Below are 26,181 nucleotides of genomic sequence, written 5' to 3'. Positions count from 1 at the left end.
CAGCCAAGGTTACATGCTCCAGTCCTTGGTTTGGTGCTTGAACCCATGACTTAGAGGTGAGAATGCCATCAATAATTCTTTCTTATGTTGTTTCCATGCTGATTTGCTTCAACATGGACAGCCTGTACGCAAAGTAGTTTCTACTCCCAGACTCTCTCGGTCTCCTCTAGCTTATAAGGTTTTTTTTTGGGCCACCTTCAATTTCTCATTTAGCCAAAACTCAGCCACCAACGTCCAATCTTGAACTAATTACCATTCAGCAACCAGCCCTGTCGAAATGAAACTCCATGAACCACAGCCGACTGGCTTCAAAATCCGCCATTTTTGTTCATCGATCTCCCAGTGACCTTGCTCTACCCTACCTTTTTCAACCCCCTTCATCCTACGAACCAGCCTAAAATAACTTATTCTTACTCTTTGTCCCCCATCCTGGAATTTCCCCTCCCCACCTTTACCAAGTCTGTCCCCACTTTCAAAAGCCTTTTCAAAACCTACCTCTAGCACTTGTACATTCACTCACTTCCCCCACTCCTCCTGTTTGATGTCAATTCCACTCTCTGATGTGCTTGGGGATATTTGATTACGTTAAAAATACTACTCAAATGCAAGTTGTTGCTGTTGCTTCTCCAGTGCCCGATGAATGGTAGAAACTGAGCTGAACACTTAACCAGAACGCACAGTAAAAATTACCCGACAAATTAGAGGTTTGTTTTGATAACACAGACGCGACTACCATCCCCCAAAGATTCAGGATTTATCTTTACACCAGCCCTGCCATAATGCCAAATCCAGTCACTATATCATTCACAAAATATTTTTTTTTGAAAGAAAAAAGGTTTCACTTTTGAACATCTGTACTCTTGGGAAGGTTTTATCTAACATAATTGAAAACGGTGTGAAAAATGACAAAGCAAAGTTAATTTGACTGAAAATTAATACCACAAACGAACCAGGTTTCCCCTTGTGAGAGGAAGATATGGGCAATTAAGGATGTAACGAGGCTCCTAAGAAAGACTCGGCAGTGATAAATTAATTCCTGAATAGCCTGACACTGTCCCACCCTCCACTATTTAACAAAGTGCAGCTCCTCCCAGTTGCGCCAGACACTGATCCAAAGAAATTGGCTTAAAACAACCATTTTTAAGGCAAGCTATTTTTCTCCTCAGGCCATCAAGCACCACCCTTGGCCAAGCACAGACTTGGAGGCTGCTCCAGAGCTGGCCTTCAGCAAGTAAGGAGGAGCAGCCAGAGACGGGTACAGCACTGGGCGGACAGAGATGGAGGGAAAAAAAATCTCTAGTTGGTGTTGGGCATCGTGGAGAGCTGTATGTTGGACATCTTGGAGAGTTTACGATTAATAATCAAACGTCCTTGCATCTGAGTATATTCTACGAGAAATGCTTGTGCAAGGAAATAGTGACAGGGCAAACAATCAACCGTGGCTGATTGAAGTACGACTTCAGCGGCTAGCTTAACAAGCATAGGCAGAGGAGTATATTAGCTATAGTATAGAAAAATAACAGTTAATAGAACTACTCTCCAAAGGATTCAAGAATAGTTAAGTCACAAGGGCTTGTTTTGAGAAAAGTATCTTTGAGTAAACCACAACAACTGGATAACGTGAATAGGCTATGCTCAAAAAATTCAGAAACTCTTTCTCTCTCATTCTCATACACACAGCCGCACACACTACCTTTTGTTATTCTCATACGTTTCCAAATGGGATAAGCTCACTGTTAACTGGTGATATTTTCTGATTTTTGAACATTGAAAGATAGGGGCGCATTTAAATTGGAGAGAAGAAGATTAGTACTGAAAGTAACAGAGCATTCATCACAATGCGTTGGCATTCTGGCGCCTTTGCGTTTGGAATCCACCTAATTAGAGGCAAGTCACTTCTCTGCTAGTTGCAAAAAAGAAATAGCTTGCCTTTATATAGCACCTTTCACAATCTCAAGATCTCCCAAAGCGCTTTAGAGCCAATTAAATATTTTTGAAATGTTAATCACTTTGTAACGTTGAGCAGTGCAGTGGCTGATCTATGACATGCGCCTTCAGTGTAGGAAAAGTAAGGTGAGTAAAGGAACATGGTTCTCAATACACGGAGGGCTCAGAAGGTAGAACCAGAAATTGAAAGCCAACCTGTGTACAGTACAGATCGATCACCCTTGCTGGTTATCAAATGAAGCCTGTTCCATACGCACTACCATCAAGATTTTTGTGCTCACTTGAAGCGTGCCATTGTGAACTATAGAAGGAAGTTGATTAACAATCGAATGTTAACACCTGGTCAACAGTGTTGGACTCCTGCCGGAGAAGAGCATCCGTTATCAATGTTCCATTGAAGCTGCATGTGTGGCATGGCCGTGCAGTGATCGCGAAGGTACTACACAGAAACCAGTCCCTTAAAGATATCGCAGCGGCCAAGCAACAAAGTTTCAAGGTTTTGCACACTGAAATAAACAGGCTGCAAACAAAGAAATTTTAATGGAACAATTTCCTGTTTTTCTAAAATAATGCATTATTCTGATCTTACACCAGGGGAGTCAGATTGACCACAATGTTAAAATGAGAAGCATATCTGCACTGTGGTCATGCATTCACAGGAATTATGTTAGCACTGTCCAAGCTCAGTTTTCTTAGATGATTCTTCTAGTCATGCCTCAGTAAGTAGCACTCTCCCCTCAGACTCAGAAATTTGTGGGTTGAAGCCACACCATAGAGACCTGAGCACAAAATACAAGCTGACGCTTCCATGCAGCACTGAGGGAGTGCTGCACCGTCACAGGTGCCATCTTTCGGATAAGACATTAAGTTGAGACACTGCCAATTTTCTCAGATGATCAAAGATCCCACAGCACTATCTGAAGAACAGTGGGAGAGTTTACCCCAGTGGCCTGGCCCATATTTATCCCTCAATCAACATCATTAAGCACCAGTTATCTGGTCATTGCTGTTTGTGGAATCTTGATTTGCGCAAATTGGCCACTGCATTTCCTTATGTTACAAAGTGATTAACACTTCAAAAATACTTAATTGGCTGCAAAGTGCTTTGGAAAGTCTTGAGGTTTTGAAAGGCACTATATAAATGCAAGTTATTTCGTTTCTGCAACTAGCAGAGAAATGACATGCCTCTGCTTAGTTGAATTTCAAATGTAAGAATGCCAATGCACTGTGACGAATGCCCTGTTATTTTCAGGACTAACCTTCTCCCTCCAATTTAAATGCGACCCTATCTTTCAATCTAAAAAAAAATCAGAAAATATCACCGGTTAATACTCAACTCATCCCATGTGGAAAAGGATGAGAATAGCAAAAGTTAGTGTGTATCTCTGTGTATGAGAATGTGACATTGCCTGTGACACAATTGTTTGATTGTTCATGAATACGTGCACTACAATCTTCCACCTGCCACCCCTATGATCCTCGTAAACAATGATGAGATTTCAACACCCTTGTTTTCCTTCATACCGAGATCAGGTGGAGACAAATGCATTGATATGGCAGCTGTGAAGACACTGAGGCTCAAACAGTTGTGAGTAGCAATGGAAAGGCCGTACAGGGAAAGTAAAGGAAACTTAATTACAGTTCATCTAGTTGCCAAAAATGAAGCAGAGGCAATGAGGGCTATTCGGTTTATCTAGTTTTTTCTTCCATAGAAATCTATGGTCTCCCGTAACAACGACTTGTATTTATATGACACTTTTAAAGAATTGATTGTACAAAGTAGAAATGGATGGCAAGCATAAGTGAAGGAGTTGCTGGCGATAGTAAAAGATAGATAGATTCTGAGAAGGCACTTGAAAGGTAGAAGCAGTAAGGTAGAAAGGGTGCCACAGAATACAGCAAAGGCCAGCGTTACTGCAACCGACGGTGCATTGGGTTGTTCGAGAGACTAGAATTAGAAGGGCACAGAATTAGAAGACAATGCAGGGAACAGCCTGAGGGTACATAGGGGCCAGTGGAAGTTGGTGGAGTGATTTGTAAAAAAAAAAAAAATGAGAATTAGGCATGCAAGCAAGACTCAGGAAAAGCAATGGCCTGGATCTTCTGAGGAGTGGCAATTATTATCGGATTGCCGCTCCGCTTGAACATTCCGCCAACTTGACACTGGCCTGCATTTCTTCCATAGTGTTCAGAGCTCGTCTTTCCCAGAAATGGGGAGTGTAGGGTCCATCATGGAGCTCTGTTGCAGTGGAATAGAATTGGGGTGGGGAGGGTGGGGGGAAGACAGGACACTCGCCCTTTTTATGGCTCGAGCTGCTATATGGTAAGTTTAACGGTCCACTGTGAATGTTAGTGAAGGAGTGGGGTGGCAGGTGGGTCTTTGGGGGGGTTGGGGGGGAGGGGAGAAGTCAGGAGAGGGGTCCATGTGTGCAACTGAGGCATCAGTTCTAGAGTTACCCAGGAGTTAGACTCAGTTTAAATCTGTCTAACATTTCCTGGGTAACTCCGCAGGCAAGTACCATAGAACTGTCCAAAAGTCTCCAGCTCTAACTCAGAGCTGGAGACATCCATGGAGCGTCCCAGGTAACAGGGGAATTGTCCATCGAATGTTGAAACTTCCCAGGCAATTCCCACTTAGGTCAGCACGTCAGGACATCCAAAGGGTCCCGAGGTGCATCTCCGATCATACATCCAGCCACTGACAATCCAGGGACCTGAAGATTTGGGCCTATATTTTGCATGAACAGGTGGGGAAAAATTCCAATATTAGCGAAGGAAGTCCTTTAAATTAGAGCTTAAGAAACAAAGAGAGGGGTCTGGAGTCAGTCCATCAATAATGTGTTTAGGCCAGCTTTAAATTTGATGTTGAGGGTCAAGGGTGGTGTGGCATTCAACTGCCTCTTGAATAATTCCAGAGATTTTCCTCCATTATCCTATTTGGATTATTCCACTTATTAAATCGTATTTAACAGTAAGTTTGATAACAAAATTATGCACAGGGCTTGCTCTTCATACGTATAAACTGAATTTTTTTCATTTGTATATATTTGCTCTTGTGTGTAAAGAAACAAATGTTTACTTTCAGCATGCAAATGTATTATGTGGAATTACACAGTACAGCATAGAAACGTGTGGTGGTCTATACTCCATATGAGCCTCTTCCCACCACTCTTCAACTCACCCTATCAGCATAACCTTTATTATTTATACTCCTTTCTCCCACACACCTTTCCTTTAAATGCATCCAAGCTAATGCCTCAACTACTCCTTGTGGTGGCAGGTTCTACATTCTTAGCCCATCCCAGGTAAAAAAAAAGTTCCTCCTGAACTCCCAATTGGATTCACTGGTTGATCTAAAGCAGCCCATTAAGCTCATTAAATACGAGCCACACCTCAATGTGCAGAATCCTGGTTAAAAGCGAGGATAAGAAAAATGGGTCATTTTATTACAAATCTCACAGAGGTACTGAAAAATTCTCAATCTGGTACCTGTTAGGCATGATATGTAATTTCCTTAAGCTTGCAGTGCTCTATTTCAGTGCAATTAGGTACTTTACCTACATATGGAGGATACAATAGCAAAAACAGTGAAGAGGTCATTTGAAGGCGAACGGAATGTTAGCATTTACCTCAAGGGGACTGGGTTACAAAAGGTGTGGAAGTTATGTTACAGTTAATGAAAGTTCTGGTTGGACCCCATTTGGAATACCGTGTTCTGTTCTGGGCATTGCACCTCAGGAAGGCCTAGGAAGGGGTGCAGCACTGATTCACCAGAAGGACATTAGGACTGTAAGAGTTAAACTATGAGGAAGTTTAAACAATATTACTGAAAAAGCCCTTTGGTTTAAAACATATGACAGATTACAACTTCACCCACTGCAGGATTCTCTGTATAACGCATTGCGTGTCATTTTAGGCTATGAATTTCAATTCTTGGCATGAAACTTAGGACCACACCCACTGACCCGACAGTGAATTGAGCTACACTAATGCACAAAGAAGTTTATTGCAGGATATGAAGGAACCTAGCTGTGGCACACAAAATGCTTGGGTCGTAATGGGATTGATAATACTGCACTGTGCAGTGTTGGTAATGCTGGTAATATTGCTGTCGCACAATCAAATAAAACCAAGCAGTAGCTGTAGCCACTTGGTGAGCTTCTGCTTTACTCAACGAGGCAGGAGAGGGTAAAAGGATTAAATGAGCTTGTCATTTCCAAAGGCATTGCAGACCTGCGCTGAAAATTGATCTCCAATAACTTCATCTGAGTTCATAAACAAATTAATTATCTTCAAATCGATTTGAATTTGAATAGTTGATCTGATCAATACGATTGCAGTCAATTCACATACTAAGCATCTGCATCGGTCATACAACAAATGAGGGAAAGAGAAAGGGGGCACAGAGATCGCGCACGAGAGAGAGAGAAAGGGGGCATGGAGAGTGCGCGAGAGAGAAAGGGGGCGCAGAGCACGAGCGCGCAAGGATTCTTTACAGGCTATAAAGTATGCAGCCATTGTTTCATAGACAAAGGCAGAGGCCAATGTGCACACAGCAAGGTCCCACAAACGGCAGGTGCACGTACAGCCTGATAATCTATTTCTGGAGGCATTGTTTTTTTTAAATTATTCATTCATGGGATGCAGGCATAGCTGACTAGGCCAGCATTTATTGCCCATCCCTAATTTCTTTTAAGAGTCAACCTTATTGCTGCGGGTCTGGAGTCACATGTTGGCCAGACCAGGTAAGGCTGGCAGATTTCCTTCTCTAAAAGAAAGTGAACCACATGGGTCTTTACAACAAATCGGCAATGGTTTCAAAGTCATCAGCAGATATATAATTCCAGAATTTTCTTTTAAATTCAAATCTCACCATCTGCTGTGGTGGGATTTAAACCTGTGTCCCCAGTGTATTACCCTGGGTCTCTTTGGAATTCTAGTCCAGTAAAAATGCCATTATGCCACCGCATAATGGTGTTGTCACCAATTGAAGAAGTAACATTGACCAGAACATGAAGAAAACCCCCAGGCGTGCACTCTCTCCCCCAAATACAACCATGGGATCATTTACATCCATCTGAGAATAACAGACAGGACCCTGGATTTAGTGTCTCATCCAAAAGATAGCTTCTGTACCAATGCAGCACTCCCTCAATTCTACTCAGTCAAGATAAACTTTACTGCAGCTTAAACCTACGAGCTTCTAATTTAGAGGTGAGGGCACTGTCAACTTTGTGAGGCCGGTATGAAAGAATAGGTGGTTTTGTGGACAACCTCGAAGTTATCAGCTGCCTTTTATTTCACCTTATTTGTATATAGCAACGGAAATTTGTTATTCAACAAATACAGCAGAAATACAAAATCTAACAAAGACACAGAAATCTGGATTCATAGGACACTCTGGGTCTGTCAGATTCCCATGGGCTCCAGTTCGAAAACCTTCAGACGAGACTGGCTCTGCTATACATGCCCGGTCACTTGTGTAACCACAGTTCATGGCACATTCCACGAAAGCAAGCCACTTGTATCAGCCATGACGCAATGTACAGCACAGTTGCCCCTGACCCAGAAGGTTGTGCGTTCAAGTCCCACTCCAGAGACTTAAGCGCAAAATCTAGGCCGACCCTCCCAGTGCAGCACTGAATGAGTGCAGCACTGTCAGAGGTGCCTTCTTAGGGTGAGACATTCTCAGGCAGGTGGAAGAGGAGGTTTGAAAGAAGATTTCGAAGAAGAGCGGGGAGGCAGCTTCCCCCCCACCCCCCAACCCCCCCATCCCCACCAAGGTTCTGGCCAGTATCAGGGGAGAGATGGTGGCATAGTGGTAATGTCACTGGATTAGTAATCCAGAGGGCCAGGCTAATGCTCTGGGGACATAGGCTTAAAGCTCACCTTGTTAAATTCAATTAATAAATCGGAATTCAAAGCTAGTCTCAGTTATGGTGACCATGAAACCATCATTGATTGTCATAAAAACCCATCTGGTTCAATCATGCCCTTTCAGGAAGGAAATCCACCATCCTTACCTGGTCTGGCCTATATGTTACTCCACACCCACAGCAATGTGGTTGACTCTTAACTGCAGCAACTTGATTCTGAAATGGTCTAGCAAGCCACTCTGTTCAAGAGCGACAAAGGTCTGGGCAGCAAATGCTGGCAGTGCCAGTGACACCCACATCCCATGAAAAGATTAAAATAAAATCTCTCAACTAAGATCACGACTAAAACTGTTGATTATTACACTGTTGTTTCTGGGGCCCTGCTGTGCATTTTAAACATATACATTACTAACAATGACTGCAGTTCAAAGAAAAAAGTACTTATTAGTTGGAAAGCATGATGGGCACCCGGAGGTCATGAAAAGCCTGATCGATCAGTGGTTTCTTATTTGCACGATTGATTTCCGATGCGTGGAGTGAGATTATATTCCTATACTGAATACCTGCACTTCAGCACAGTCCTGTTTCATTCGCTGTTATTTGTGACATATGACAGTGTGGCTACATTTTACTTACCTTCTTATATTTAAGAGTGCCAAAATGTCGTGGGACGAATTTAAATGATCTCCAAGGAAATTGGAAGGGTCCAACTGTAGTCCGCAATTTTAACTTTGGACCTTGCGAATGGGATTTTTTTTTTTAAAGAGGGAGAAAATTAAGTCTTCTGGTGAGAAGGGCAGGGGGAATCTCTCTCTAATTACTAAACAAAATTAAAATATTTATTAACAGTTATGGCAGGTTTTTAAATTTACTTTAATCACTTCACTGACTTGCATTTGCTCCTGTTCCAGCAATGACGAGATTTTCAAATTTTCATCCTTGTTTTCAAACTGCTCCATCAACTTGGCCCTCCCCGTCCCTGCAACTCCATCTAGCCCTACAACCCTCTGGAGATCTCTGTGCTCCTCTAATCCTGGACCCGTGTGCATCCCCGATTTTCATCGCTTCGCCACTGGCACTCCTGCCTTCAACTGTCTGGGCTCTAAGCTCTGGGATTCCCTCCCTGAACCTTTCCGTCTCTCTCTCTCTCCTCCTTTAAAAACACTCCTTAAAACCTACCTCTTTAACCAAACATTTTGCCATCTGCCCTAATAATTCCTTATGTGGCTCTGTAACATTTTGTTTGATACTGCTCCTGTGAAGGGCTATGGAATGCTTTGCTACATAAAAGGTACTATATAAATTTAAGTCGTTGTTGTTTCCTCAATCACAATCGTGGTGTCATCAGAACACGCGATGGGGGAAGAATTTACATGGGAACAGAATGTCTGTTGCTCACCAGAATTTACCGCGCTGCTTTGCTATTTCGTCCTCTTATATCAGATTGAGTATTGTTTGCTGCCTGCAACAATGGCCCCTGTATACCTTGTCTGATGACTCGAGTCCAAATTTAAAGGCAGGACTTCCTGCTTGGTGGGCAAAATATCGCTAGTACAATTAACCTGTGGCACGCAGCTAAAATGAACTCCAACTATAAAGACCAAGTTATTCTTTATAACACTTACATCCTCACCATTACAGAGAGTGCCTTGGTTTGTCAGCAACTGAATTGGTTTCTAATTAACCCAATTCTGCACATGTAATTTAGATGTAATTACCATGATTAATTAACATGTTACCACTAATAGCAGAACAATTATATGTCCCCACAGTTCATAACCACAGGATTGGAGTTACTAATTTAAACATATGAAAAGTTGACTGTGCTGAAGACAGATGCTGCTTCAATCTCCCCCTGTACTTTCCAGTGTCAGAAAAGAGCAGAAAACCAGACAAAAAGTGCAGAGTCTATTGGCGGGTACAGTCAAGTCAATGGTACAGATCTTTGGTTGTGGAGAAGCAAATTTACAAAGCAATTGCTCGCATTGGAAACTCCTTTCAGCGATCACCTTTCACTTCTCAGTCAATAAGTGATTCTGTAACTTTATATGTTCAACTCAAAATTTATCCTGCAGGTCAACCAGGTTGGAATAACCCAGCCTCACCATCCAGAGGGTGATGAATTCAGAACAGCTGGACATCAAGGCCTAAATTTTACCAGCCCCCCCGGGCAAAGGGCTAGAAGGCAGGGGAGGGGGTCTGCTAAAATCCCAGGGTGCTGTGCTGGATTGGCTCCCCAATGCGTTCCCAGCTTGGGGTATTTTACCGACAGTGTCACCAGGAGCGGACAAGTCGCCTACTCCAAGGAGGCAGGCAGACAATTTCCATAACTAAAGGCCCAATTAGAAGCCATTTTACAGTGGACCACCTACTTGCTTGCAGCATGTAAAATCCAGGGGTGGGTCCCGCCGCCCACCCGTGCGAACCTTGTGCATTTCTACCCAACGTTGTGACTTCCACACTAACGGTAAAATCCTGGCCCAGATGTTTTTGAAGAGGAAAAAGGGGAGATGTACCAGAGTATTACCTGGGATGAGGAGGGTCTAGAGAAGCTGGGATTATTCTCTTGGAACAGAGAGGAGGTTTAATAAAGGTGTTCAAAATTATGAAGGAATTTGATAAAGTAAAAGAAAAGTCTTGAATTTACACAATGATCACCTGACATCCCAAAGCACTTTACAGCCAATGAAGAACTTTTGAAACAAAAACAAGAGTACCTGGAAAAACTCAGCAGGTCTGAGGTATTTTTGATTTTGTTCTAGATTTCCAGCATCCGCAGTATTTTGCTTTTAAGAACTTTTGAAATGTAGTCACTGTGTAACGCAGGAGAAAATTAAGTAGAAACTGTTTGCACTGGGAGGGTTGTCGGTAACCAGAGGACACAGATTTAAGGTAATTGGCAGAAGAGCCAGAGGGTAGATGAAGAGAATTTTTTTTTTAAACATTGAATTGTTATGATCTCAATTGCATTGCACTGCCTGAAAGGATAGTGGACGCTTATGCATGAGCAACTTTCAAAAGGGACTTGGATAAATAATTAAAAAGGAAATATTTGCTGGGCTATGGGGAAGGAACATGGGGAGTAAGAGCTGGCACAGGCAAAATGGGCTCAGTGGACTCTATTGTTTTACTGTGTTTACCGTATTTAGTCAGTCATCAATCACAAAAGGTCCCAGGTTCAACTCTGGACCTGCGCCTAGTTGGCTGATCTCAGCCCAGGTGACAGTAAAAGAAACTAAAACTAATTTCAATGGCCCTGATTTAGGGGAGAGAGAGAACTGATCAGGGTTCCAGCTCCCAATCAATGCTTGGCAACCTCTGCCAAAGAAGGCAGATGTTTGGATAAAGGCAGGATGTTCCCGGAGGTTGTTGCTAACACATGCTGTCATGACTCATGCATGGATAACGGCAGCTTTGGTGAGCTTTCCAAAGGTAACTTGGTGCCAGTGGAATTAAATCCCAAAAAAGGGGTAAATTCATTTGGGGAGGGGGCAAGGGTGTGGACAAAAAATACCAAAAAAATTCGATTCATTGTATGGTTGTAATGTAAATATTTTAAACGTACATCCTGCAGAATTTTTAAAAATTTGACATTAGTGGCGACCAACAAAAGCAGGGGTGATGTTTTAGCGCTGCTTGTTACTTTATATGCAGTTTCTTTCTCCAAAGATGTTTTGCTGCCAAATTAGGAATGAAGTTGAAAATTAACAAGACAAAATGTAACATTCATGCATCAGTGCTTAACAGTTATTTGTGCAGTTTAAAGGTCTTGTTTAATGACACTTTACAGTTATTAGTAAGACAGAAATCAAATATCCTTGGCTTCAATTTTGCAACTCTTCATTGGACAGAGGACTTGAGGTGCCAACAGGGAGAGAAAATCTATTAACTGTAAAGTTAAGGCCAGCAAGCCAAAATGTATTTTCATTTATTTTTCACGATCTGCAAGGCACAAGTCAGCAGTGTGATGGAATACTCCTCACTTGCCTGGATGAGTGCAGCTCCAACAACACTCAAGAAGCTTGACACCGTCCAGGACAAAGCAGCCTGCTTGAACAGCACCCCAACTTTATACGTTCACTCCCTCCACCAGTGACGCAGAGTGGCACCAATGTATACCATCCACGAGATGCATGACTTGGAACTATAATCACCATTCCTTCAAGGTCACTGGGTCAATTTGCTGGAACTTCCTTCCTTACAGCACTGAGTGCACCTAAACCACATGGCAGCTCATTGCCACCTTCTTAAGGGTAATTAGGGATGGGCTACAAATGTTGGCCTAGCTAGCAATGTTCACATTCCATGAATGGATTTAAAAAATGATTTATGCAGCCAGCTCTAAAACTAATTCAGATGTATTGGCCTTTTGTTTTTGGAGTTTGATTGTGGTGAGCTCTGGGTTGAGGATCTAGAAGCCTTAGTCCTGAATAAATCACACAAACAACAGTGTGGAAGAAAAATGAGTCAGCTTGCTATTTTATATAACTTTAAAACTAATCAATGACATTAATTGATGTTCCCACAGGTTGTGTGCTGTAGTGCCAAGGCAGAACTGAACTCGACTTGTCAAGTTTTTATTTATTTACACTGCTGCATTCAATACACCTATCACCAGATGGACTATTACCAGATGGACTATTACCAGATGGACTATTCTTTGCAAACTTCCTGCATCTTCATTAAAGCATATTATCTAGTTATCACATTGTTCCTTGAGGGAACTTGTGTGCAAATTGGCTGCCATGTTGTCTCCTAACAACAGTGACTACATTTCAAGAAAGTCCTTCATTGATTGTAAAGTGCAATGGAATGTCCCAAGGTCATGAAAAGACAAGTCTTTTGAAGAATTAAATGGTCCTCAAACCCCATAAGAACTTTTGCGAATCTGGCTTCCCACCTGGGGGTGGCCAGGCAGATGGCAGAGTTCTTTTCCAGACCATTGCTATGATCATTGAAGTTCATTTACATTAAAACACTTCATCAGTACACATTAATACCCATTTGCTTATCATGAATGAATATGCTGAGTTAGCTCTACTGAACTTGTTTATCTTGGCAGCTGCAAGCTAACCAAGTGGTGTGAATGTAATCAGTTCTCCACATGACTGATCACAGCTCTTTAACTATGGAGCGGTAGTTATGTAGCCTAAAGGGATTGGAAATGGGTCTTGTCCCGATTAAGGTTACTGTGGATCATGCAGTCTTAATTAATATTAAGGATGTCCCACTGAAATCATGCTAAATTTTGTTTTCCAACACTGAATTTCCAACATTTTTCTTGCTAAGTGAAGCTTGAAGTAAGGTCATTTCAGGACACTCTGAATAACAACATTCATTCTGCTCACCAAGTTGGACAAGGGCTTTTTCATTTATCCATTTTACATTTCTCCTGCACAATATTGAGAACTCAAAATTTATCTTTTGCTTTACAAGTAGAATTGCTAATTATCCTCTTAGTCATGGGTTGCCTTTGTCTAAAGCCACTGATTTTATCCAAATTCCTAATTATTCAGTACATGGTTGATTTGAATTGGTGCATTGCATAATAATTGCATGCAATGTGCCAATTTAAGCACATTGGAAAGAACTGAACCCTCGGTGTTAATCCATTCAAAGCCTTTTCAATACAGTGGGAAAGAAAATCTTGGCTTCATCTTAGCTCAGTTGGCAGTATTTCCACCTCTGACCTTCTGGGTTCAAGATCCACTTCAGGAACTGAGCATGTAATTTATTTTCGCATCTCTGCAGTACTCAGCGAGTGCTGCATTGTCAAAGGTGTCTTTTTTATTCATTCACGGGATGTGGGCTTTGCTGGCTGGGCCAGCATTTATTGCCCATCCCCTGTTGCCCTCGAGAAGGTGGTGGTGAGCTGCCTTCTTGAAGCACTGCAGTCCCTATGGTGCAAGTACACCCACAATGCTGTTAGGAAGGGAGCTCCAGGATTTTGAACCAGCGACAGTGAAGGAACAGCGATATATTTCCAAGTCAGGATTGTGAGTGACTTGGAGGGGAGCTACCAGGTGGTAGTGTCTATCTGCTACCCTAGTCCTTCTAGGTGGTCGTGGTTGTGGGTTTGTAAGGTGCTGTCGAAGGTGCCTTGGTGAATTTTTGGGAAAGACATTAAACAAAGGCCTCATCTGTCCTGTCAGGAGGTCATAAAAGATCGCATGGTGCATGCTGCTTTTGCTGTATGGCTAGCAAGTGTTGTAGTTTCACCAGGTTAACACCTCATTTTTAGGTATGCCTGGTGCTCTTCCTGGCATGCCTTCCTGCACTCTTCATTGAACCAGGGCTGATCCCCTGGCTTGATGGTAATGGTAAAGCAGGGATATGCCGGACCCTGGGGTTACAGATTGTGGGTGTATACAATTCTGCTGCTGCTGATGGCCCACAGCTCCTCACGGATGCCTAGTTTTGAGTTGCTAGATCTGTTCAAAATCTATTCCATTTAGTATGGTGGTAATGTCACACAGCACAATGGTGGTTAACCTCAATGAGAAGACGGGACTTTGTCTCCACAAGGACTGTGTGGTGGTCACTCCTGCCAATTGTCTGCAAGATCTCATAATGTTATTGGAATTTATCATAAAATAGTGGTATCTGTGTCTGTATGTCTGTGTGATACTTTATTGGATTAAAGGCAGCTGGTCTGAAGGCTTTGATGCGGCAGAAGATGAGCTAGGTTTGAAATGTTAAGTAGGTAAACATAGATGTCAAGGGAACATGTGTATTTTTAAATAAACCAGACTTAAATTGTTTTCAAAGGAGGGGTGAAATGTGTCACCTAGCCAGGTGAAGTTTAGAAACAGTGTGTTTATTTTTCCCCAAAGATTACTAGTAAAATTTAGTATTATGAGAGATTGTTATTAGAAAGATAAAGTTCAAAGACATAGTAAAAACAATGGGAATTTGCATTCAAAGGGGGAAATATGTATAAAGGAGCAAAGGCTGTGTCTAAGGATAGGCATTTTTACAATCTAACAAATGTAAAAAGCCTTCAGCATCTACGTTTCAAGCTGATCTCTTCAAAGAACTGAAGTTAAGAAAACTCACTTTGAATTCGACTGGTTCAGGGTATTGTGTGTCACCTTGCCTACGTCTTTTAAAATCTGTGTGTCTTACTGTTGCCTTAGTGAAAGTGTAACTGGGAGTCAGATTAAGTAGGGGATTTAGAAGCTATTATAGTCATAATTTGTAGACAAATGTATGTGCTTCAAAATCATTTTTCTTCCTAATAAATGTTTAATCTATTTTTGTAAAAACCTATAGGCTCGGCGGTCTTATTACTACTGAATTCAAAGCCCGCATCTCGAAACAGACAAATTGAAAAATAGTTGTGGCTGTTGTCTCAAATTTCCCTCTGGGATTTGAACAACTCAGCATTTGCCATCAGCTGTGCCAAAACACAATACTGTCAAGGGCAGATGCATCTGAGACAGGTAGATTGGTGAGGAAAAGTCAAATAGGTTTTTTCCTCTTGTTGGCTTTCTCATCACCTGCCGCAAATCCAGTCTAGCAGCTACATCCTTTAGGACTCGGCCAGCTCAGTCAGTAGTAGTGCTACTGAGCCACTCTTGGTGATGGATGTTGAAGTCCCCCACCCAGAGTACATTCTGTGCCCTTGCCACCCTCAATGCTTCCTGCAATTGGCGTTCAAGATGGAGGTGTACTGATTCATCAGCTGAGGGAGGGTGGTACGTGGTAATCAGCAGGAGGTTTCCTTGCCCATGTTGACCTGATGCCATGAGACCTCATGGCGTCCGGAGTCAGGTTGAGGACTCTCAGGGCAACTCCCCCCCACTAACCCTAACCCCCCCACAACTGTATATCACTGTGCTGCCACCTCTGCTGGTCTGTCCTGCCGGTGGGACAGGACATACCCAGGAATGGTGATGGCGATATCTGGGACATAGTCTGTAAGGTATAATTCTGTGAGTTTGACTACGTTCAGCTGTTGCTTGACTAGTCGGTGAGACAGCTCTCCCAATTTTGGCACAGGCCCCCAGATGTTACTAAGGCGGACTTTGCAGTGTTTTATCAGGGCTGGGTTTACGGTTGTCATTTCTGGTGCCTAGGTCGATCCAGGGTGCCTCCGCCCGGTTTCATTCCTTTTTATAGACTTTGAAGCGGTTTCATAAAACTTTCAGAGCATAGTTAGCAGTCAACCACATTGCTGTGGGTCTGTAGTCACATGTAGGCCTGGCCAGGTAAGGATGGCAGATTTTCTTCCCTCAAGGGCATTAGTGAAGTAGATGGATTTTTACTACATTGGTTTTATGATCACTATAACTGAGACTAGCTTATTATTCCAGTTTTATGAGAATGTTCAAAATTATAAAAGGGGCTTTGATAAGACTAAATAAGGAGAAGCTGTCTCCACTGGCAGAAGGGCTGGTAACCAGAGGACACAGATTTAAGATAATCGGCAAAAGAACCAGAGGCAAGATTGAGAACTTATTTTTTTACATTTGGAATTGAGATCTGGAATGCACTGCCTGAAAAAGCATAGCTGCAGATTCAAAAATTACTTTCGGAAGGGAATTGGATTATGCTTGAAAGAGAAAAGTTTGCATGGCAATGGGGAAAGGGCATGGGAGTATGACTCTCAAAGAGCCGACACAGTGACAATGGTAATATTGACCTCCTCCTGTGCTGTACGATTCTACCAAGCAGCTCTGAAGCTTTCTTACCTCTCTGGAGATTTCTAGATGTCGTAAAGCGAAGTGTAGTCCTTGTTCGTGGCTTCCAAGTGACACGTACGCGTTTCCCAGACTCCAGCAGGCTCTCCCTTCGCCAACCCTGTCCAAACAACCAAAAATGACATTTTATTCTCCAGTTTCATGATAACGGACCCCACTGTGCAGTCCGAGATGGGATTAAATAAGTCTCATGTTCTCCTGCCAGTGCACCAATCACATTGAAAACAGTTCAGTTATCCCACCCTGGTTTTCTCTGATGTTGAAAAACAATTCTACAGTATTAGCTTTAGAACTCGTTTTTCAGGCATAACTTTCTGCAACAAAGTTTTTCACAATTGGGATCTTGACAGTACCCCTGGCTTTTTCTGCACAAAGAAAGCTATTTGTCAATTTGATTGGGTCAATTGTCTAAATGAGAACACAGGGCTGTTTTTATAACCAGTGCCCTAATGTGCTTCATTGCAAGGAGATGGTTTACAGGACAGCAGCTGAATGCCGGGTTCAGAACAGGATTGAAAGTTTCAAGGATATGTACGTCTGGATCCATATCAAAAGTTAAATGGGACAGGTGGTGTCAGGGCCTTGGAAATGTCAAGTCAAGGTAGACTGCTGGTAAAAGATGTAAATGTAATTTAATTATATTGTTAGGATACACAGGTGAATTGCTTCAAGGGCATTGTTTAATTAAGTACTTGGAGCACGTATAAATAGGGGAGCTACCCTCGTTAATCCAAAGAGTATAAATGGGGGAACACTGTTTCAGTATTGTAATGGTTAACATGTCCATCTAACACAGGGAAAGTCTGCAGTTTGAAACTGGGCAAAAATGTTATAAATAGGGGATGGGGTTGTCAACTAGTCATTTTGTCCATTTGTTTATTTTTATTCGTACTCAACAGAGTATAAATAGAGACAGAACAAAGTCAATAAACTCTCTTTATAAAAAAAAGGTCTGTGTCTTGGTTTCAACTTCACCAATCAGCTTGGATCTTGTTAACAAAAGACGTTGAATGCTAAGTTACATTATGCGCTTTGCAGTTTTATTTGATCCAAAGATGGGTATTTTACAATTCTTTCTTCAAGAGACATTGTGAATTGGGTACAGTCCATGCGAGAGTGGACTCTATACGATCTCTTGCAAGGAACAAGTTCAATGACCAGAAAATCCTATTCTGATTCTACATTTTCTTACATTAACATTGTTTCACCAGCACCAAATAGCAAAGCCAACTGATGTGTTATCGTGTTGGTAAAGAAAGACTCCCCAAAGCCTTTCCACCACCAACAAGACTTAAGTCAGGAGTGTGGATGGAATACTTTCCACTTGCCTGGATGAGTACGTCTCCAACGGCACTCATAAGAACATAAGAAATAGGAACAGGAGTAGGCCATTTGGCCCCTCAAGCCTGTTACACCATTCAATAAGTTCATGGCTGATCTTCTTGTGTTTTGATTTCTGTATTTCCATCTAACCCCGAAAACCTTTGATTCCCTTGCCTAACAAGAATCTATCTACCTCTGCCTTAAAATTATTCAATGACCCCGCCTCCACCACCTTCTGAGACAGTGAATTCCAAAGTCACACAACTCTCAGAAAAAATTTCTCATCTCTGTCCTAAAAGGGCGACCCCTAATTTTAAAACAGTGACCCCTAGTTCTGGACTCACCCACAAGGGGAAACATCCTTTCAACATCCACCTTGTCCAAGGCCATTCAGGATCTTGTATACTTCAATAAAATCACCCCTTACTTTTCTAAACTCCAGTGGACACAACCCAGTCTGTCCAACCTTTCCTCATAAGCCAACCCACTCATTCCAGGTATCAATCTAATAAATCTCCTTGAACCGCCTCCAATGCATTTACATCCTTCCTTAAATAAGGAGATCAAAACTGCACACTGTATTCGAGGTGCGGTCTCACCAATGTCCTGTATAAATGAAGCATAACACCCATAACACTCAAGCAGCTTGACATCATCCAGGACAAAGCAGCCCACTTGACTGGCATCCCATCTACCATAAAGTGCTCACCTCCTCCAAAACCAGCAGCCTGTGACTGCAGTGTGTACCATGTTCACGATGAATGACTGAAACTCACTAATACTTCTTGGACAGCCTAGTAAAACAAGGGCAGCAGGTGAATGGGACCACTACAACCTGCAGTTTCCCCCTTGCTAGTTACGCACCAGACTGATTTGGAAATATATTGCCGTTCCTTCACTGTCGCTGGGTCAAAACCTTGGAACTCCCTTCTTAACAGCACAGTGGGTGTACCTACACCACATAGACTGCAGTGGTTCAAGAAGGCAGCTCACCACCACCTTCTCAAGGGCAATTAGGGATGGGTAATAAATGTAGGCCTTACAGGCAACATCCATGTCCCAAGTGTAACAATGTCAGAGATCAGGAGTTCAGAGTTTGGGAACTACAGTTCCCATCGGGCCTTGGGACTTCGCCGCATGTGTTGGCCGGGAAAGGGCCACACATAGTGATGACTCGGTGCTGTGAGCCATACAGGCAAAGGTACCCTGTAGAGCAGTGGTGTTCTGCTTGGCACAGCCAAAGATCTGAAAGTGTGCTTGGATGGTGAAGCTCGAGTGTATGGAGAGATCCAAAGGAAAGGAATCTCAGAAGGCGAGATGGAAACCCTGGATGTGGATCCTTGTTGAAGCTGTCCGGGTGGGAGTGACATTTGGGATAGAATTCTAAGGTGAGTTCTTGAAATGTGGAGATTGGAAACCCTTGAGAGAGAGTCAGGGTTTCAGTGAGACCACTTGGCTCACAGTTAATAAGTGTCTGGGTAGGAAGTTGAGAAATCCTTAGAAGCTGCTTTGGTCACATCTGTCATTTACTTTGGAGTGTGACGTGTCTGTCCACATTTGGTTCACATGTACTGTATACTTACCCTGAATATTAGAGTATAAGATAGATACGGCAAATTGTTTTATCGTTCCAAATTTGTATGTGTGTGTAAAGATATGGTTGGGGTGAAGGAATTGTAAACATTTGAATCATTTTCTTGTGTTTGTATTGCGATCTTTCCAATCTTTTTGCCTGGTGTAATATAGTTCATTTTTTTTGTTTAATAAATGTTTTATTGTGGGTGTTAAAAGTTCATCAAAAGTTTCTAAAAAATAATAAAAGTTAGGATCCACCAAGCCAGGTTTCACTCTAGGATCTACCCTGTCCAGGAGTAACAACAGATGGGATTGTAAACCATGAATGAATGAAAAAAAGCAACTCCCTTGATAGATCGCTAACCATAGTACAACTGAAATCACAAAAGACAATGTTAAATGCTGTTGGTCAAGTCTTTTTGCGAGATAACCGGTAAAATGCTTGGTGCAACGGACTGTCAGTTTGACGAATGGCAGCTGTATCAGCTGTAAGCGACTTTCTCTGTGGCTAGTGATTATTCCATAACAGAAAATTACTAATCGGTAATGACTCATTAGTCAGCCTTGTTAATCACGCAGCTTTCCTGTCAACAAGAAGGGCACTGAATTTTCAAGTGATCTTTTTTGCCATGCTTGTCACCCCTTAATACATTTATTGATGATAAGCAATTCAATATGCGTGCATCCAATCCCACAGGATTAGCCCCACTGATTCCATTGTCCTTAACAAACCTAGTTTGGATAGGCTGAAGGTGGCAAACATACTGAAATTTTGAACACAGGAAGACGCACCTTCCCAACACACTCATTGGTACTTGAAGAGGAGGAGATGCTGAGGTGCTGTTCAAACACCGTTGAACACTGTTCAAAGTCCTATCCTAGTAATAAATATATGTCACTCCTTTAATGTATAACAGAATTTGCTCACCCTATAGGTTCCCATCTCTGTTTCAATTTCAAACACCACTATCTTATGTCAACATTTCAGGGCCTGGCCCACACAATCAAAATAATTCAAATTAGTCACATTTTCACAAATATATCTGATCATAGGGTGGCTGAGCTTTTGATACTGGCTTCACACTTCCGAGGGAGCTTTTAGTTACAGTTGGGCTAGACTGCCCTTGACATTGGCAGCATTTTACCAAGTGTGACATCAAGAGAACCTAGCAAAACTGGAGTCAATGGGAATCAGAGGAAAACTCTCTGCTGGTTGGAGTCATACCTAGCACACAGGAAGGTGGTTGTGGTTGTTGGAGGTCAATCACCTCAGTTCCAGGACATCACTGCAGGAGTTCCTCAGGGTAGTGTCCTAGGCCCAACCATCTTCAGTTGCTTCATCAATGACCTTCCCTCCATCATAAGGCCAGAACTGGGGATGTTCGCTGATGCACAATGTTCAGCACCATTCACAACTCCTCAGATACTGAAGCAGTCCACGTCAAATGCAGCAAGACCTGGACAATATCCAGGTTTGGGCTGACAAGCAGCAAGTAACATTTGCACCACACAAGTGCCAGGCAATGACTATCTCTAACAAAAGAGAATCTAACTATCATCCCTTGACATTCAATAACATTATCATTGCTGAAATCCTCTATCAACATCCTGGGGGTTACCACTGACCAAAAACTGAACTGGATCAGCCATATAAATACTGTGGCAACAAGAGCAGGTCAGAAGCTAGGAATCCTGTGATGAGTAACTCACCTCCTGACTCCCCAAAGCCTGTCCACCATCTACAAGGCACAAGTCAGGAGTGTGCTGGAATACTCTCCACTTGCCTGGATGAGTACAGCTCCTACAACACTGAAGAAGCTTGACACCATCCAGGACAAAGCAGCCTGCTTGATTGGCACTCCATCTGCAAACATTCACTCCCTCCACCATCGATGTAGGGGCAGTAGTGTGTACCACCTACAAGATGCACTGCAGCAACTCACCAAGGCTCCTTAGACAGCACCTTCCATAACCATGACTGCTGCAATCTAGAAGAAGAAGAAGGGCAGACACGTGACGTGGGAACACCATCACCTGCAAGTTCCCCTCCAAGCCATTCACCATCCTGACATGGAACTATATCGCCATCCCTTCATTGTCGCTGGGTCAAAATCCTGGAACTCCCGCCCTAACAGCACTGTGGGTGTACCTACACCACATGGACTGCAGCGGTTCAAGAAAGCAGCTCACCGCCAACTTCTCCAGGGCAATCAGGGATGGGCAACAAATGCTGGCCTAGCCAGCGATGCCCATTTCCTACGAATGAATTTAAAAAAGACACAGGTCACCGTGCTGGAGGCCAAAGCCTTCAGGGCTCCCTAAAGAATGTGGAGCACTACAATAGACACAAAGTGAAATGTTGTCAAGTAGATGCAATGTGCAAAAAATTAAATTTGATTACGATAAAGCCTCTCCCCCAGCCCATCCATCCATCACCCTCCCCCACCCTGCCGCCAAAACACCCCACCACACTGCTCATGGGTCTGTTCGGCACTTGGTTTAGTTTAATTCACTGGGTTGATTCAAATCTTATTGATTTGCCTGTTGACAAGATACCAAAATCAAGATACCAGAACGTCTTCTGCTCTTCAATTTTTTGCATCCCAGTATCAGACCCGCCAACATCAATAAAATTGATGCTGCGAATTATAAACCAGGCTGCCCGATTTTTAAAAAAAAATCAAGTAATGGATGAGCGTTAGCTGAATTATGTTACCAAGCAACTTGTGGCTCGGAGCAAAAATCAAGCCCGAGGACCAGATGGGCAAGTGTTGCAAGAATGGCAAAGGGTTTGCTTTGAGGGATCAAACTTCTTAAATGTTGCAGAAAAGTTTCAACAGTGCTCCAAAACGAAACGGAAAAAATTGAGTGGAGACTCTGAACTTTTACACTCACTTTGTCTGACAGGGTGATTCTTCCGTTAACGGTCAAGTAAGGTCTGTTCTTTTTAACTGAAGCCAAAGGAACAGGCGAGGCACAGGCCTAGTTTTCAAACTCTGCTGTCACTTGCTATTTGATTTATTTCAGAAAATTGAGCCCCGTATGTGTGCGCAATTTAAAAAAAAAACACAGACCTAAGAGCCCTCGATAACGATTAATAAAAGGGATCAGGCAGTTTGTAACTATTTAGGAATACACAGCTGCCTTAGCTTCAAAGTGGCAGAGACAGTTCATCGTGTCTTCTGGTTGTAAGATGAACTTTAAGCTGCTTTGAACTGCAAAAGAGCAATACAATTTTTTTTAAAGAAACAATAAAATCTAATTGTACCTGACAACTGTAATTTATTCCAATCCGATGGAATAATAGACTTTTGAGTTGCAAAATTGCTGCACCTCCACAGAATAAAATTCATTGACTTGTGCGTGCTACCTCCCAAGAAGTTACCAGTACTCAAACTATAAAAAATATTTAAGTTAAATTACAAAAATCTTCCTTCTGTAAACAGCCAGCACTTGGAAACGAATAGTATGTATTGCATGTTGGTGTGATGTGCCACACCAGCACAATAGTGGAAACGTTTATCTTCACGCTGGCTTAGAATGAAGAAACTATTGGATAAGGGAAGGTCTGCAAAATTCATTACCACGAGTCTCAAGGAGCCTATGCTCAGGGTTTCAAATACTATAATATAAAACCATTTTTTAAAAAATTCTAACTTCTTCAATTTATCTATCCCTTATTAATACCACGAACCTGAAATGAGTTATCTGCACCCCATACCAATAATGTGTCAATATACGTTTGTATTGTAACTTCATTGCAATTCAGAAAGAGGAAATCTTATTCAAAAAGTAGCAGTTTATGAATGACAGATAATGTACAAAACGCGCCTTAGTTGAAGTTCGTTATGTTTTCCCATTTTGTTTCTTTTTGAGCAAATTCATTGTTGTTACGTACTAAGTGTTCTTGTGCTTCAATGGAAATTTCTGTGGAAGCGGCTGAACGCAAACATTAAAGCTGGTCGTGATTTTAAAATGGAAAAGTTCAATGTTCATGGGAACAAAGTATGGGAACCCTGGACACATCATCGTTGGTTATCCTTGGTTCAAGGATGATGCCTACTCAAGGTCACGAGCTTCTGCCATGGGTCTTCATATGACTGAATGTCGACCCACAGATCTTTGGGCACATTGATGTCCCACAAGGTAGTGCGATTCAGAGAGCAGAATCTGCTTCCATTTATCCTGCTGTTCTGCCTCATCATTAAGACATTGGGACTCAAATTGTGATGCAGCTTGATGGACAAGTTGTTGCCATTTTGAACCATGGGTAGCAAGCTCCTCCCAGTCATTAAGGTCAATGCTGCCACGCTTCAAGGAGAGCTTCAAAGCATTTTCTTCGCCTTCCTCTGGAACGTTGACAATTTGAGAGTTGAGAAAACAGGACCTGGTGGGACAGATGCTTTTTGGTCATCTGGACACTGTGTCCAGCTCATCAAACCTTAATTGCAGGAACAAAGGAACAGGTGGAGGCCATTCAGCTATTCAAAACAGGTTCTGCCATTCAGTTAAATCATGGCTGATCTCTACCTCAAATCTTTTTTTTAAAACCGCCTTTGCTCCATATTCCGTGACATCTTTACAGAACAAGAATCTTATTTCTCTCATCTTGAAATTTCAATTGACCCAGCATCCATGTTCCATTCCAGTATGACAATCGTACCGTCCCACTGGCACTCCAGATGACAGTAGCTAACAGGGTACAGACCGAGAATTAAACACGTGACCTCCATGGCCTGCGTTACTCTATTCCCCACACACTGTAATGTGCATTTAAATACTGAGCCATCAGAGGAGCAGGAACATCAGAGGAATTGCTGGGTTAACAAGGAATAATGTCCATCTAGTTCACCTTCTCCCATCCAAACGTCATATGATACAATGATGGAGTTGTTGACTAATTATTGCAATCAACCTCTCTATTAAATATCCTACCGCTGATCCATACATGAAGTGAGGAGAACTCCAGTGGTGAAGAGCTTTGGATCCAAAGTCAGCTGTTCCTCCCAAGCTCTCCAAATGGCATATATCAAATTACTCTGATACCGTATCCCTAAAGGTTATTTTCTGAAATAAAGCTATCTAATTTGCATTTGAATAAATCAATTCTAACTGCTTCCACCATATCCCAAGGGAGCCTGTTCCACAAATTAACCACTCACTGAAATAATATTTCCACAGAGAACCTCGACAAAAAAAAAAGCTTGGCAATAAATAACAATATTAAATGAAATAAAACAATTGACCCAAAAAGCTCCTCAAAGTCTCTACCTGTCATTAAGTTCCTGGGCAATGGATAGATGTTTGAGGTGGTAGTCAATAGCTTTCTCGTAGTCCTGCAGCAGGGTGTAAGTGTTACCAAGGCTGTAACAAGCTTGAGCTTCAACCGCTTGGTCCTTTAGCTGTCTGGATATCTGAAGTGTTTTTCTGTGGAAATAGAAGAAAAGTTTCAGCTGCCAAAGTGATGCAGATGATCCCTGATCAGGACACATCAAGATGGACTGCAGTTCAAGGCAGCGGCTCACCACCACTTTCTCAAAGGCAATTAGGGATGGGCAACAAACACTGCCCTTGCCAGCGTTGCCTATATCCCATGAAAGAGTTTTAAAAAGGCAAGCAAAACCAGCCTTAGTTATCTATTTATTTACTTATTTGAAATTAGTTTCCAAACTCAAAATTTCCAAACTCACTTTATTAGCCATTGACCTGAAACATTAACTCTATTTCTCTCTCCACAGATGTTGCCTGACTTGCCGAGTATTTTCTGTCTTCATTTCAGATTTCCAGTATCTGCAGTAATTTGCTTTTGTGTTGAAGCAGTCTTAATCAGTTTTTTTTTCTTTATACTTTTATGGGATGTGGGCGCCACTGGCAAAGCCAGCATTTATTGCCCATCCCTACTTGCCCTTGAACTGAGTGGCTTGCTAGGTCATTTCAGAGGGCTGTCAAGAGCCAAATGCATTGTGGGAGTCTGGAATCACATGTAGACCAGACCAGGTAAGGACGGCAGATTTCCTTCCTTAAAAGGACATGAGTGAACCAGATTGTTTTTTTTTTACAATAATCAATGAGAGTTGTCATGGTCATCAATGCTGAGACTAGCTTTATAGGCCACATTTATTAATTGAATTTAAATTCCACCAGCTGCCAAAGTGGGATTCAAACCCATGCCCCAAGAACATTTGCCAAGGCCTCTAGATTACTGGTCCAGTGACATTACCACTACGCCATCTTTCCCTCTGCTCCAAACCTTTCAAAAAATTTGGGCAGACATAGCAGACAAATCCTGCTATAAACATTGTACTTACCTACAACGAAAGTGTGGTGCTAGAAAAAATACAAAAGCCATGTCTGCAACGTACTTTTGGCCAGAATATTTTCCTGACTAGATTCAACCCTGCAGCCTGGACGTAACCTACTATTTTGGCATTAAATCCAAGTGTGTGTGTATTTTTTACACAAAAGTGAACTGAAATTCTATAGAAAGCTGCCAACAAGTCCATTCTCGATAGTGATGTCAGATTAAGTTAAAATTCTTACCAGCTTTCAAAAACAAACCATATGATTTTCAACATCACATCAGTGGATGAGTAATGAGTGAATGCAACTATCCCAACCCTTTTGATGAGATGGTTGATATATCGTTCCTGTAAAGTGTCTTGGTCCAAATATCACCATCTAATCTTGGCCATCTTTACGGTTTTTGATCACTTACTACAGAACACATATTTGTTCTGCATACAAACCATCCAAGACAT

General features: G+C 42.2%; 1 protein-coding gene across 1 annotated transcript in view; it reads right to left on the bottom strand.

Annotated features, from left to right (window-relative positions):
- gpsm1b (G protein signaling modulator 1b) overlaps positions 1 to 26,181 on the bottom strand; it is a 247,444-nt gene that overhangs the window by 95,292 nt on the left and 125,971 nt on the right. The window contains exons 8-9 of the mRNA XM_078550101.1: positions 24,695 to 24,850; positions 16,517 to 16,625 (exon numbers count right to left, since the gene is read on the bottom strand). Of these exons, the coding sequence (XP_078406227.1) occupies positions 16,517 to 16,625; positions 24,695 to 24,850 (265 nt within the window). The remainder of the gene's footprint in view (positions 1 to 16,516; positions 16,626 to 24,694; positions 24,851 to 26,181) is intronic.

Source organism: Cetorhinus maximus, chromosome 10 (genome assembly GCF_964194155.1).
Source record: "Cetorhinus maximus chromosome 10, sCetMax3.hap1.1, whole genome shotgun sequence".
NCBI lineage: Eukaryota > Metazoa > Chordata > Chondrichthyes > Lamniformes > Cetorhinidae > Cetorhinus > Cetorhinus maximus.
The sequence above is the reverse complement of the archived record's forward strand: the minus strand, read 5'-3'. Positions and strand labels throughout refer to the sequence as shown.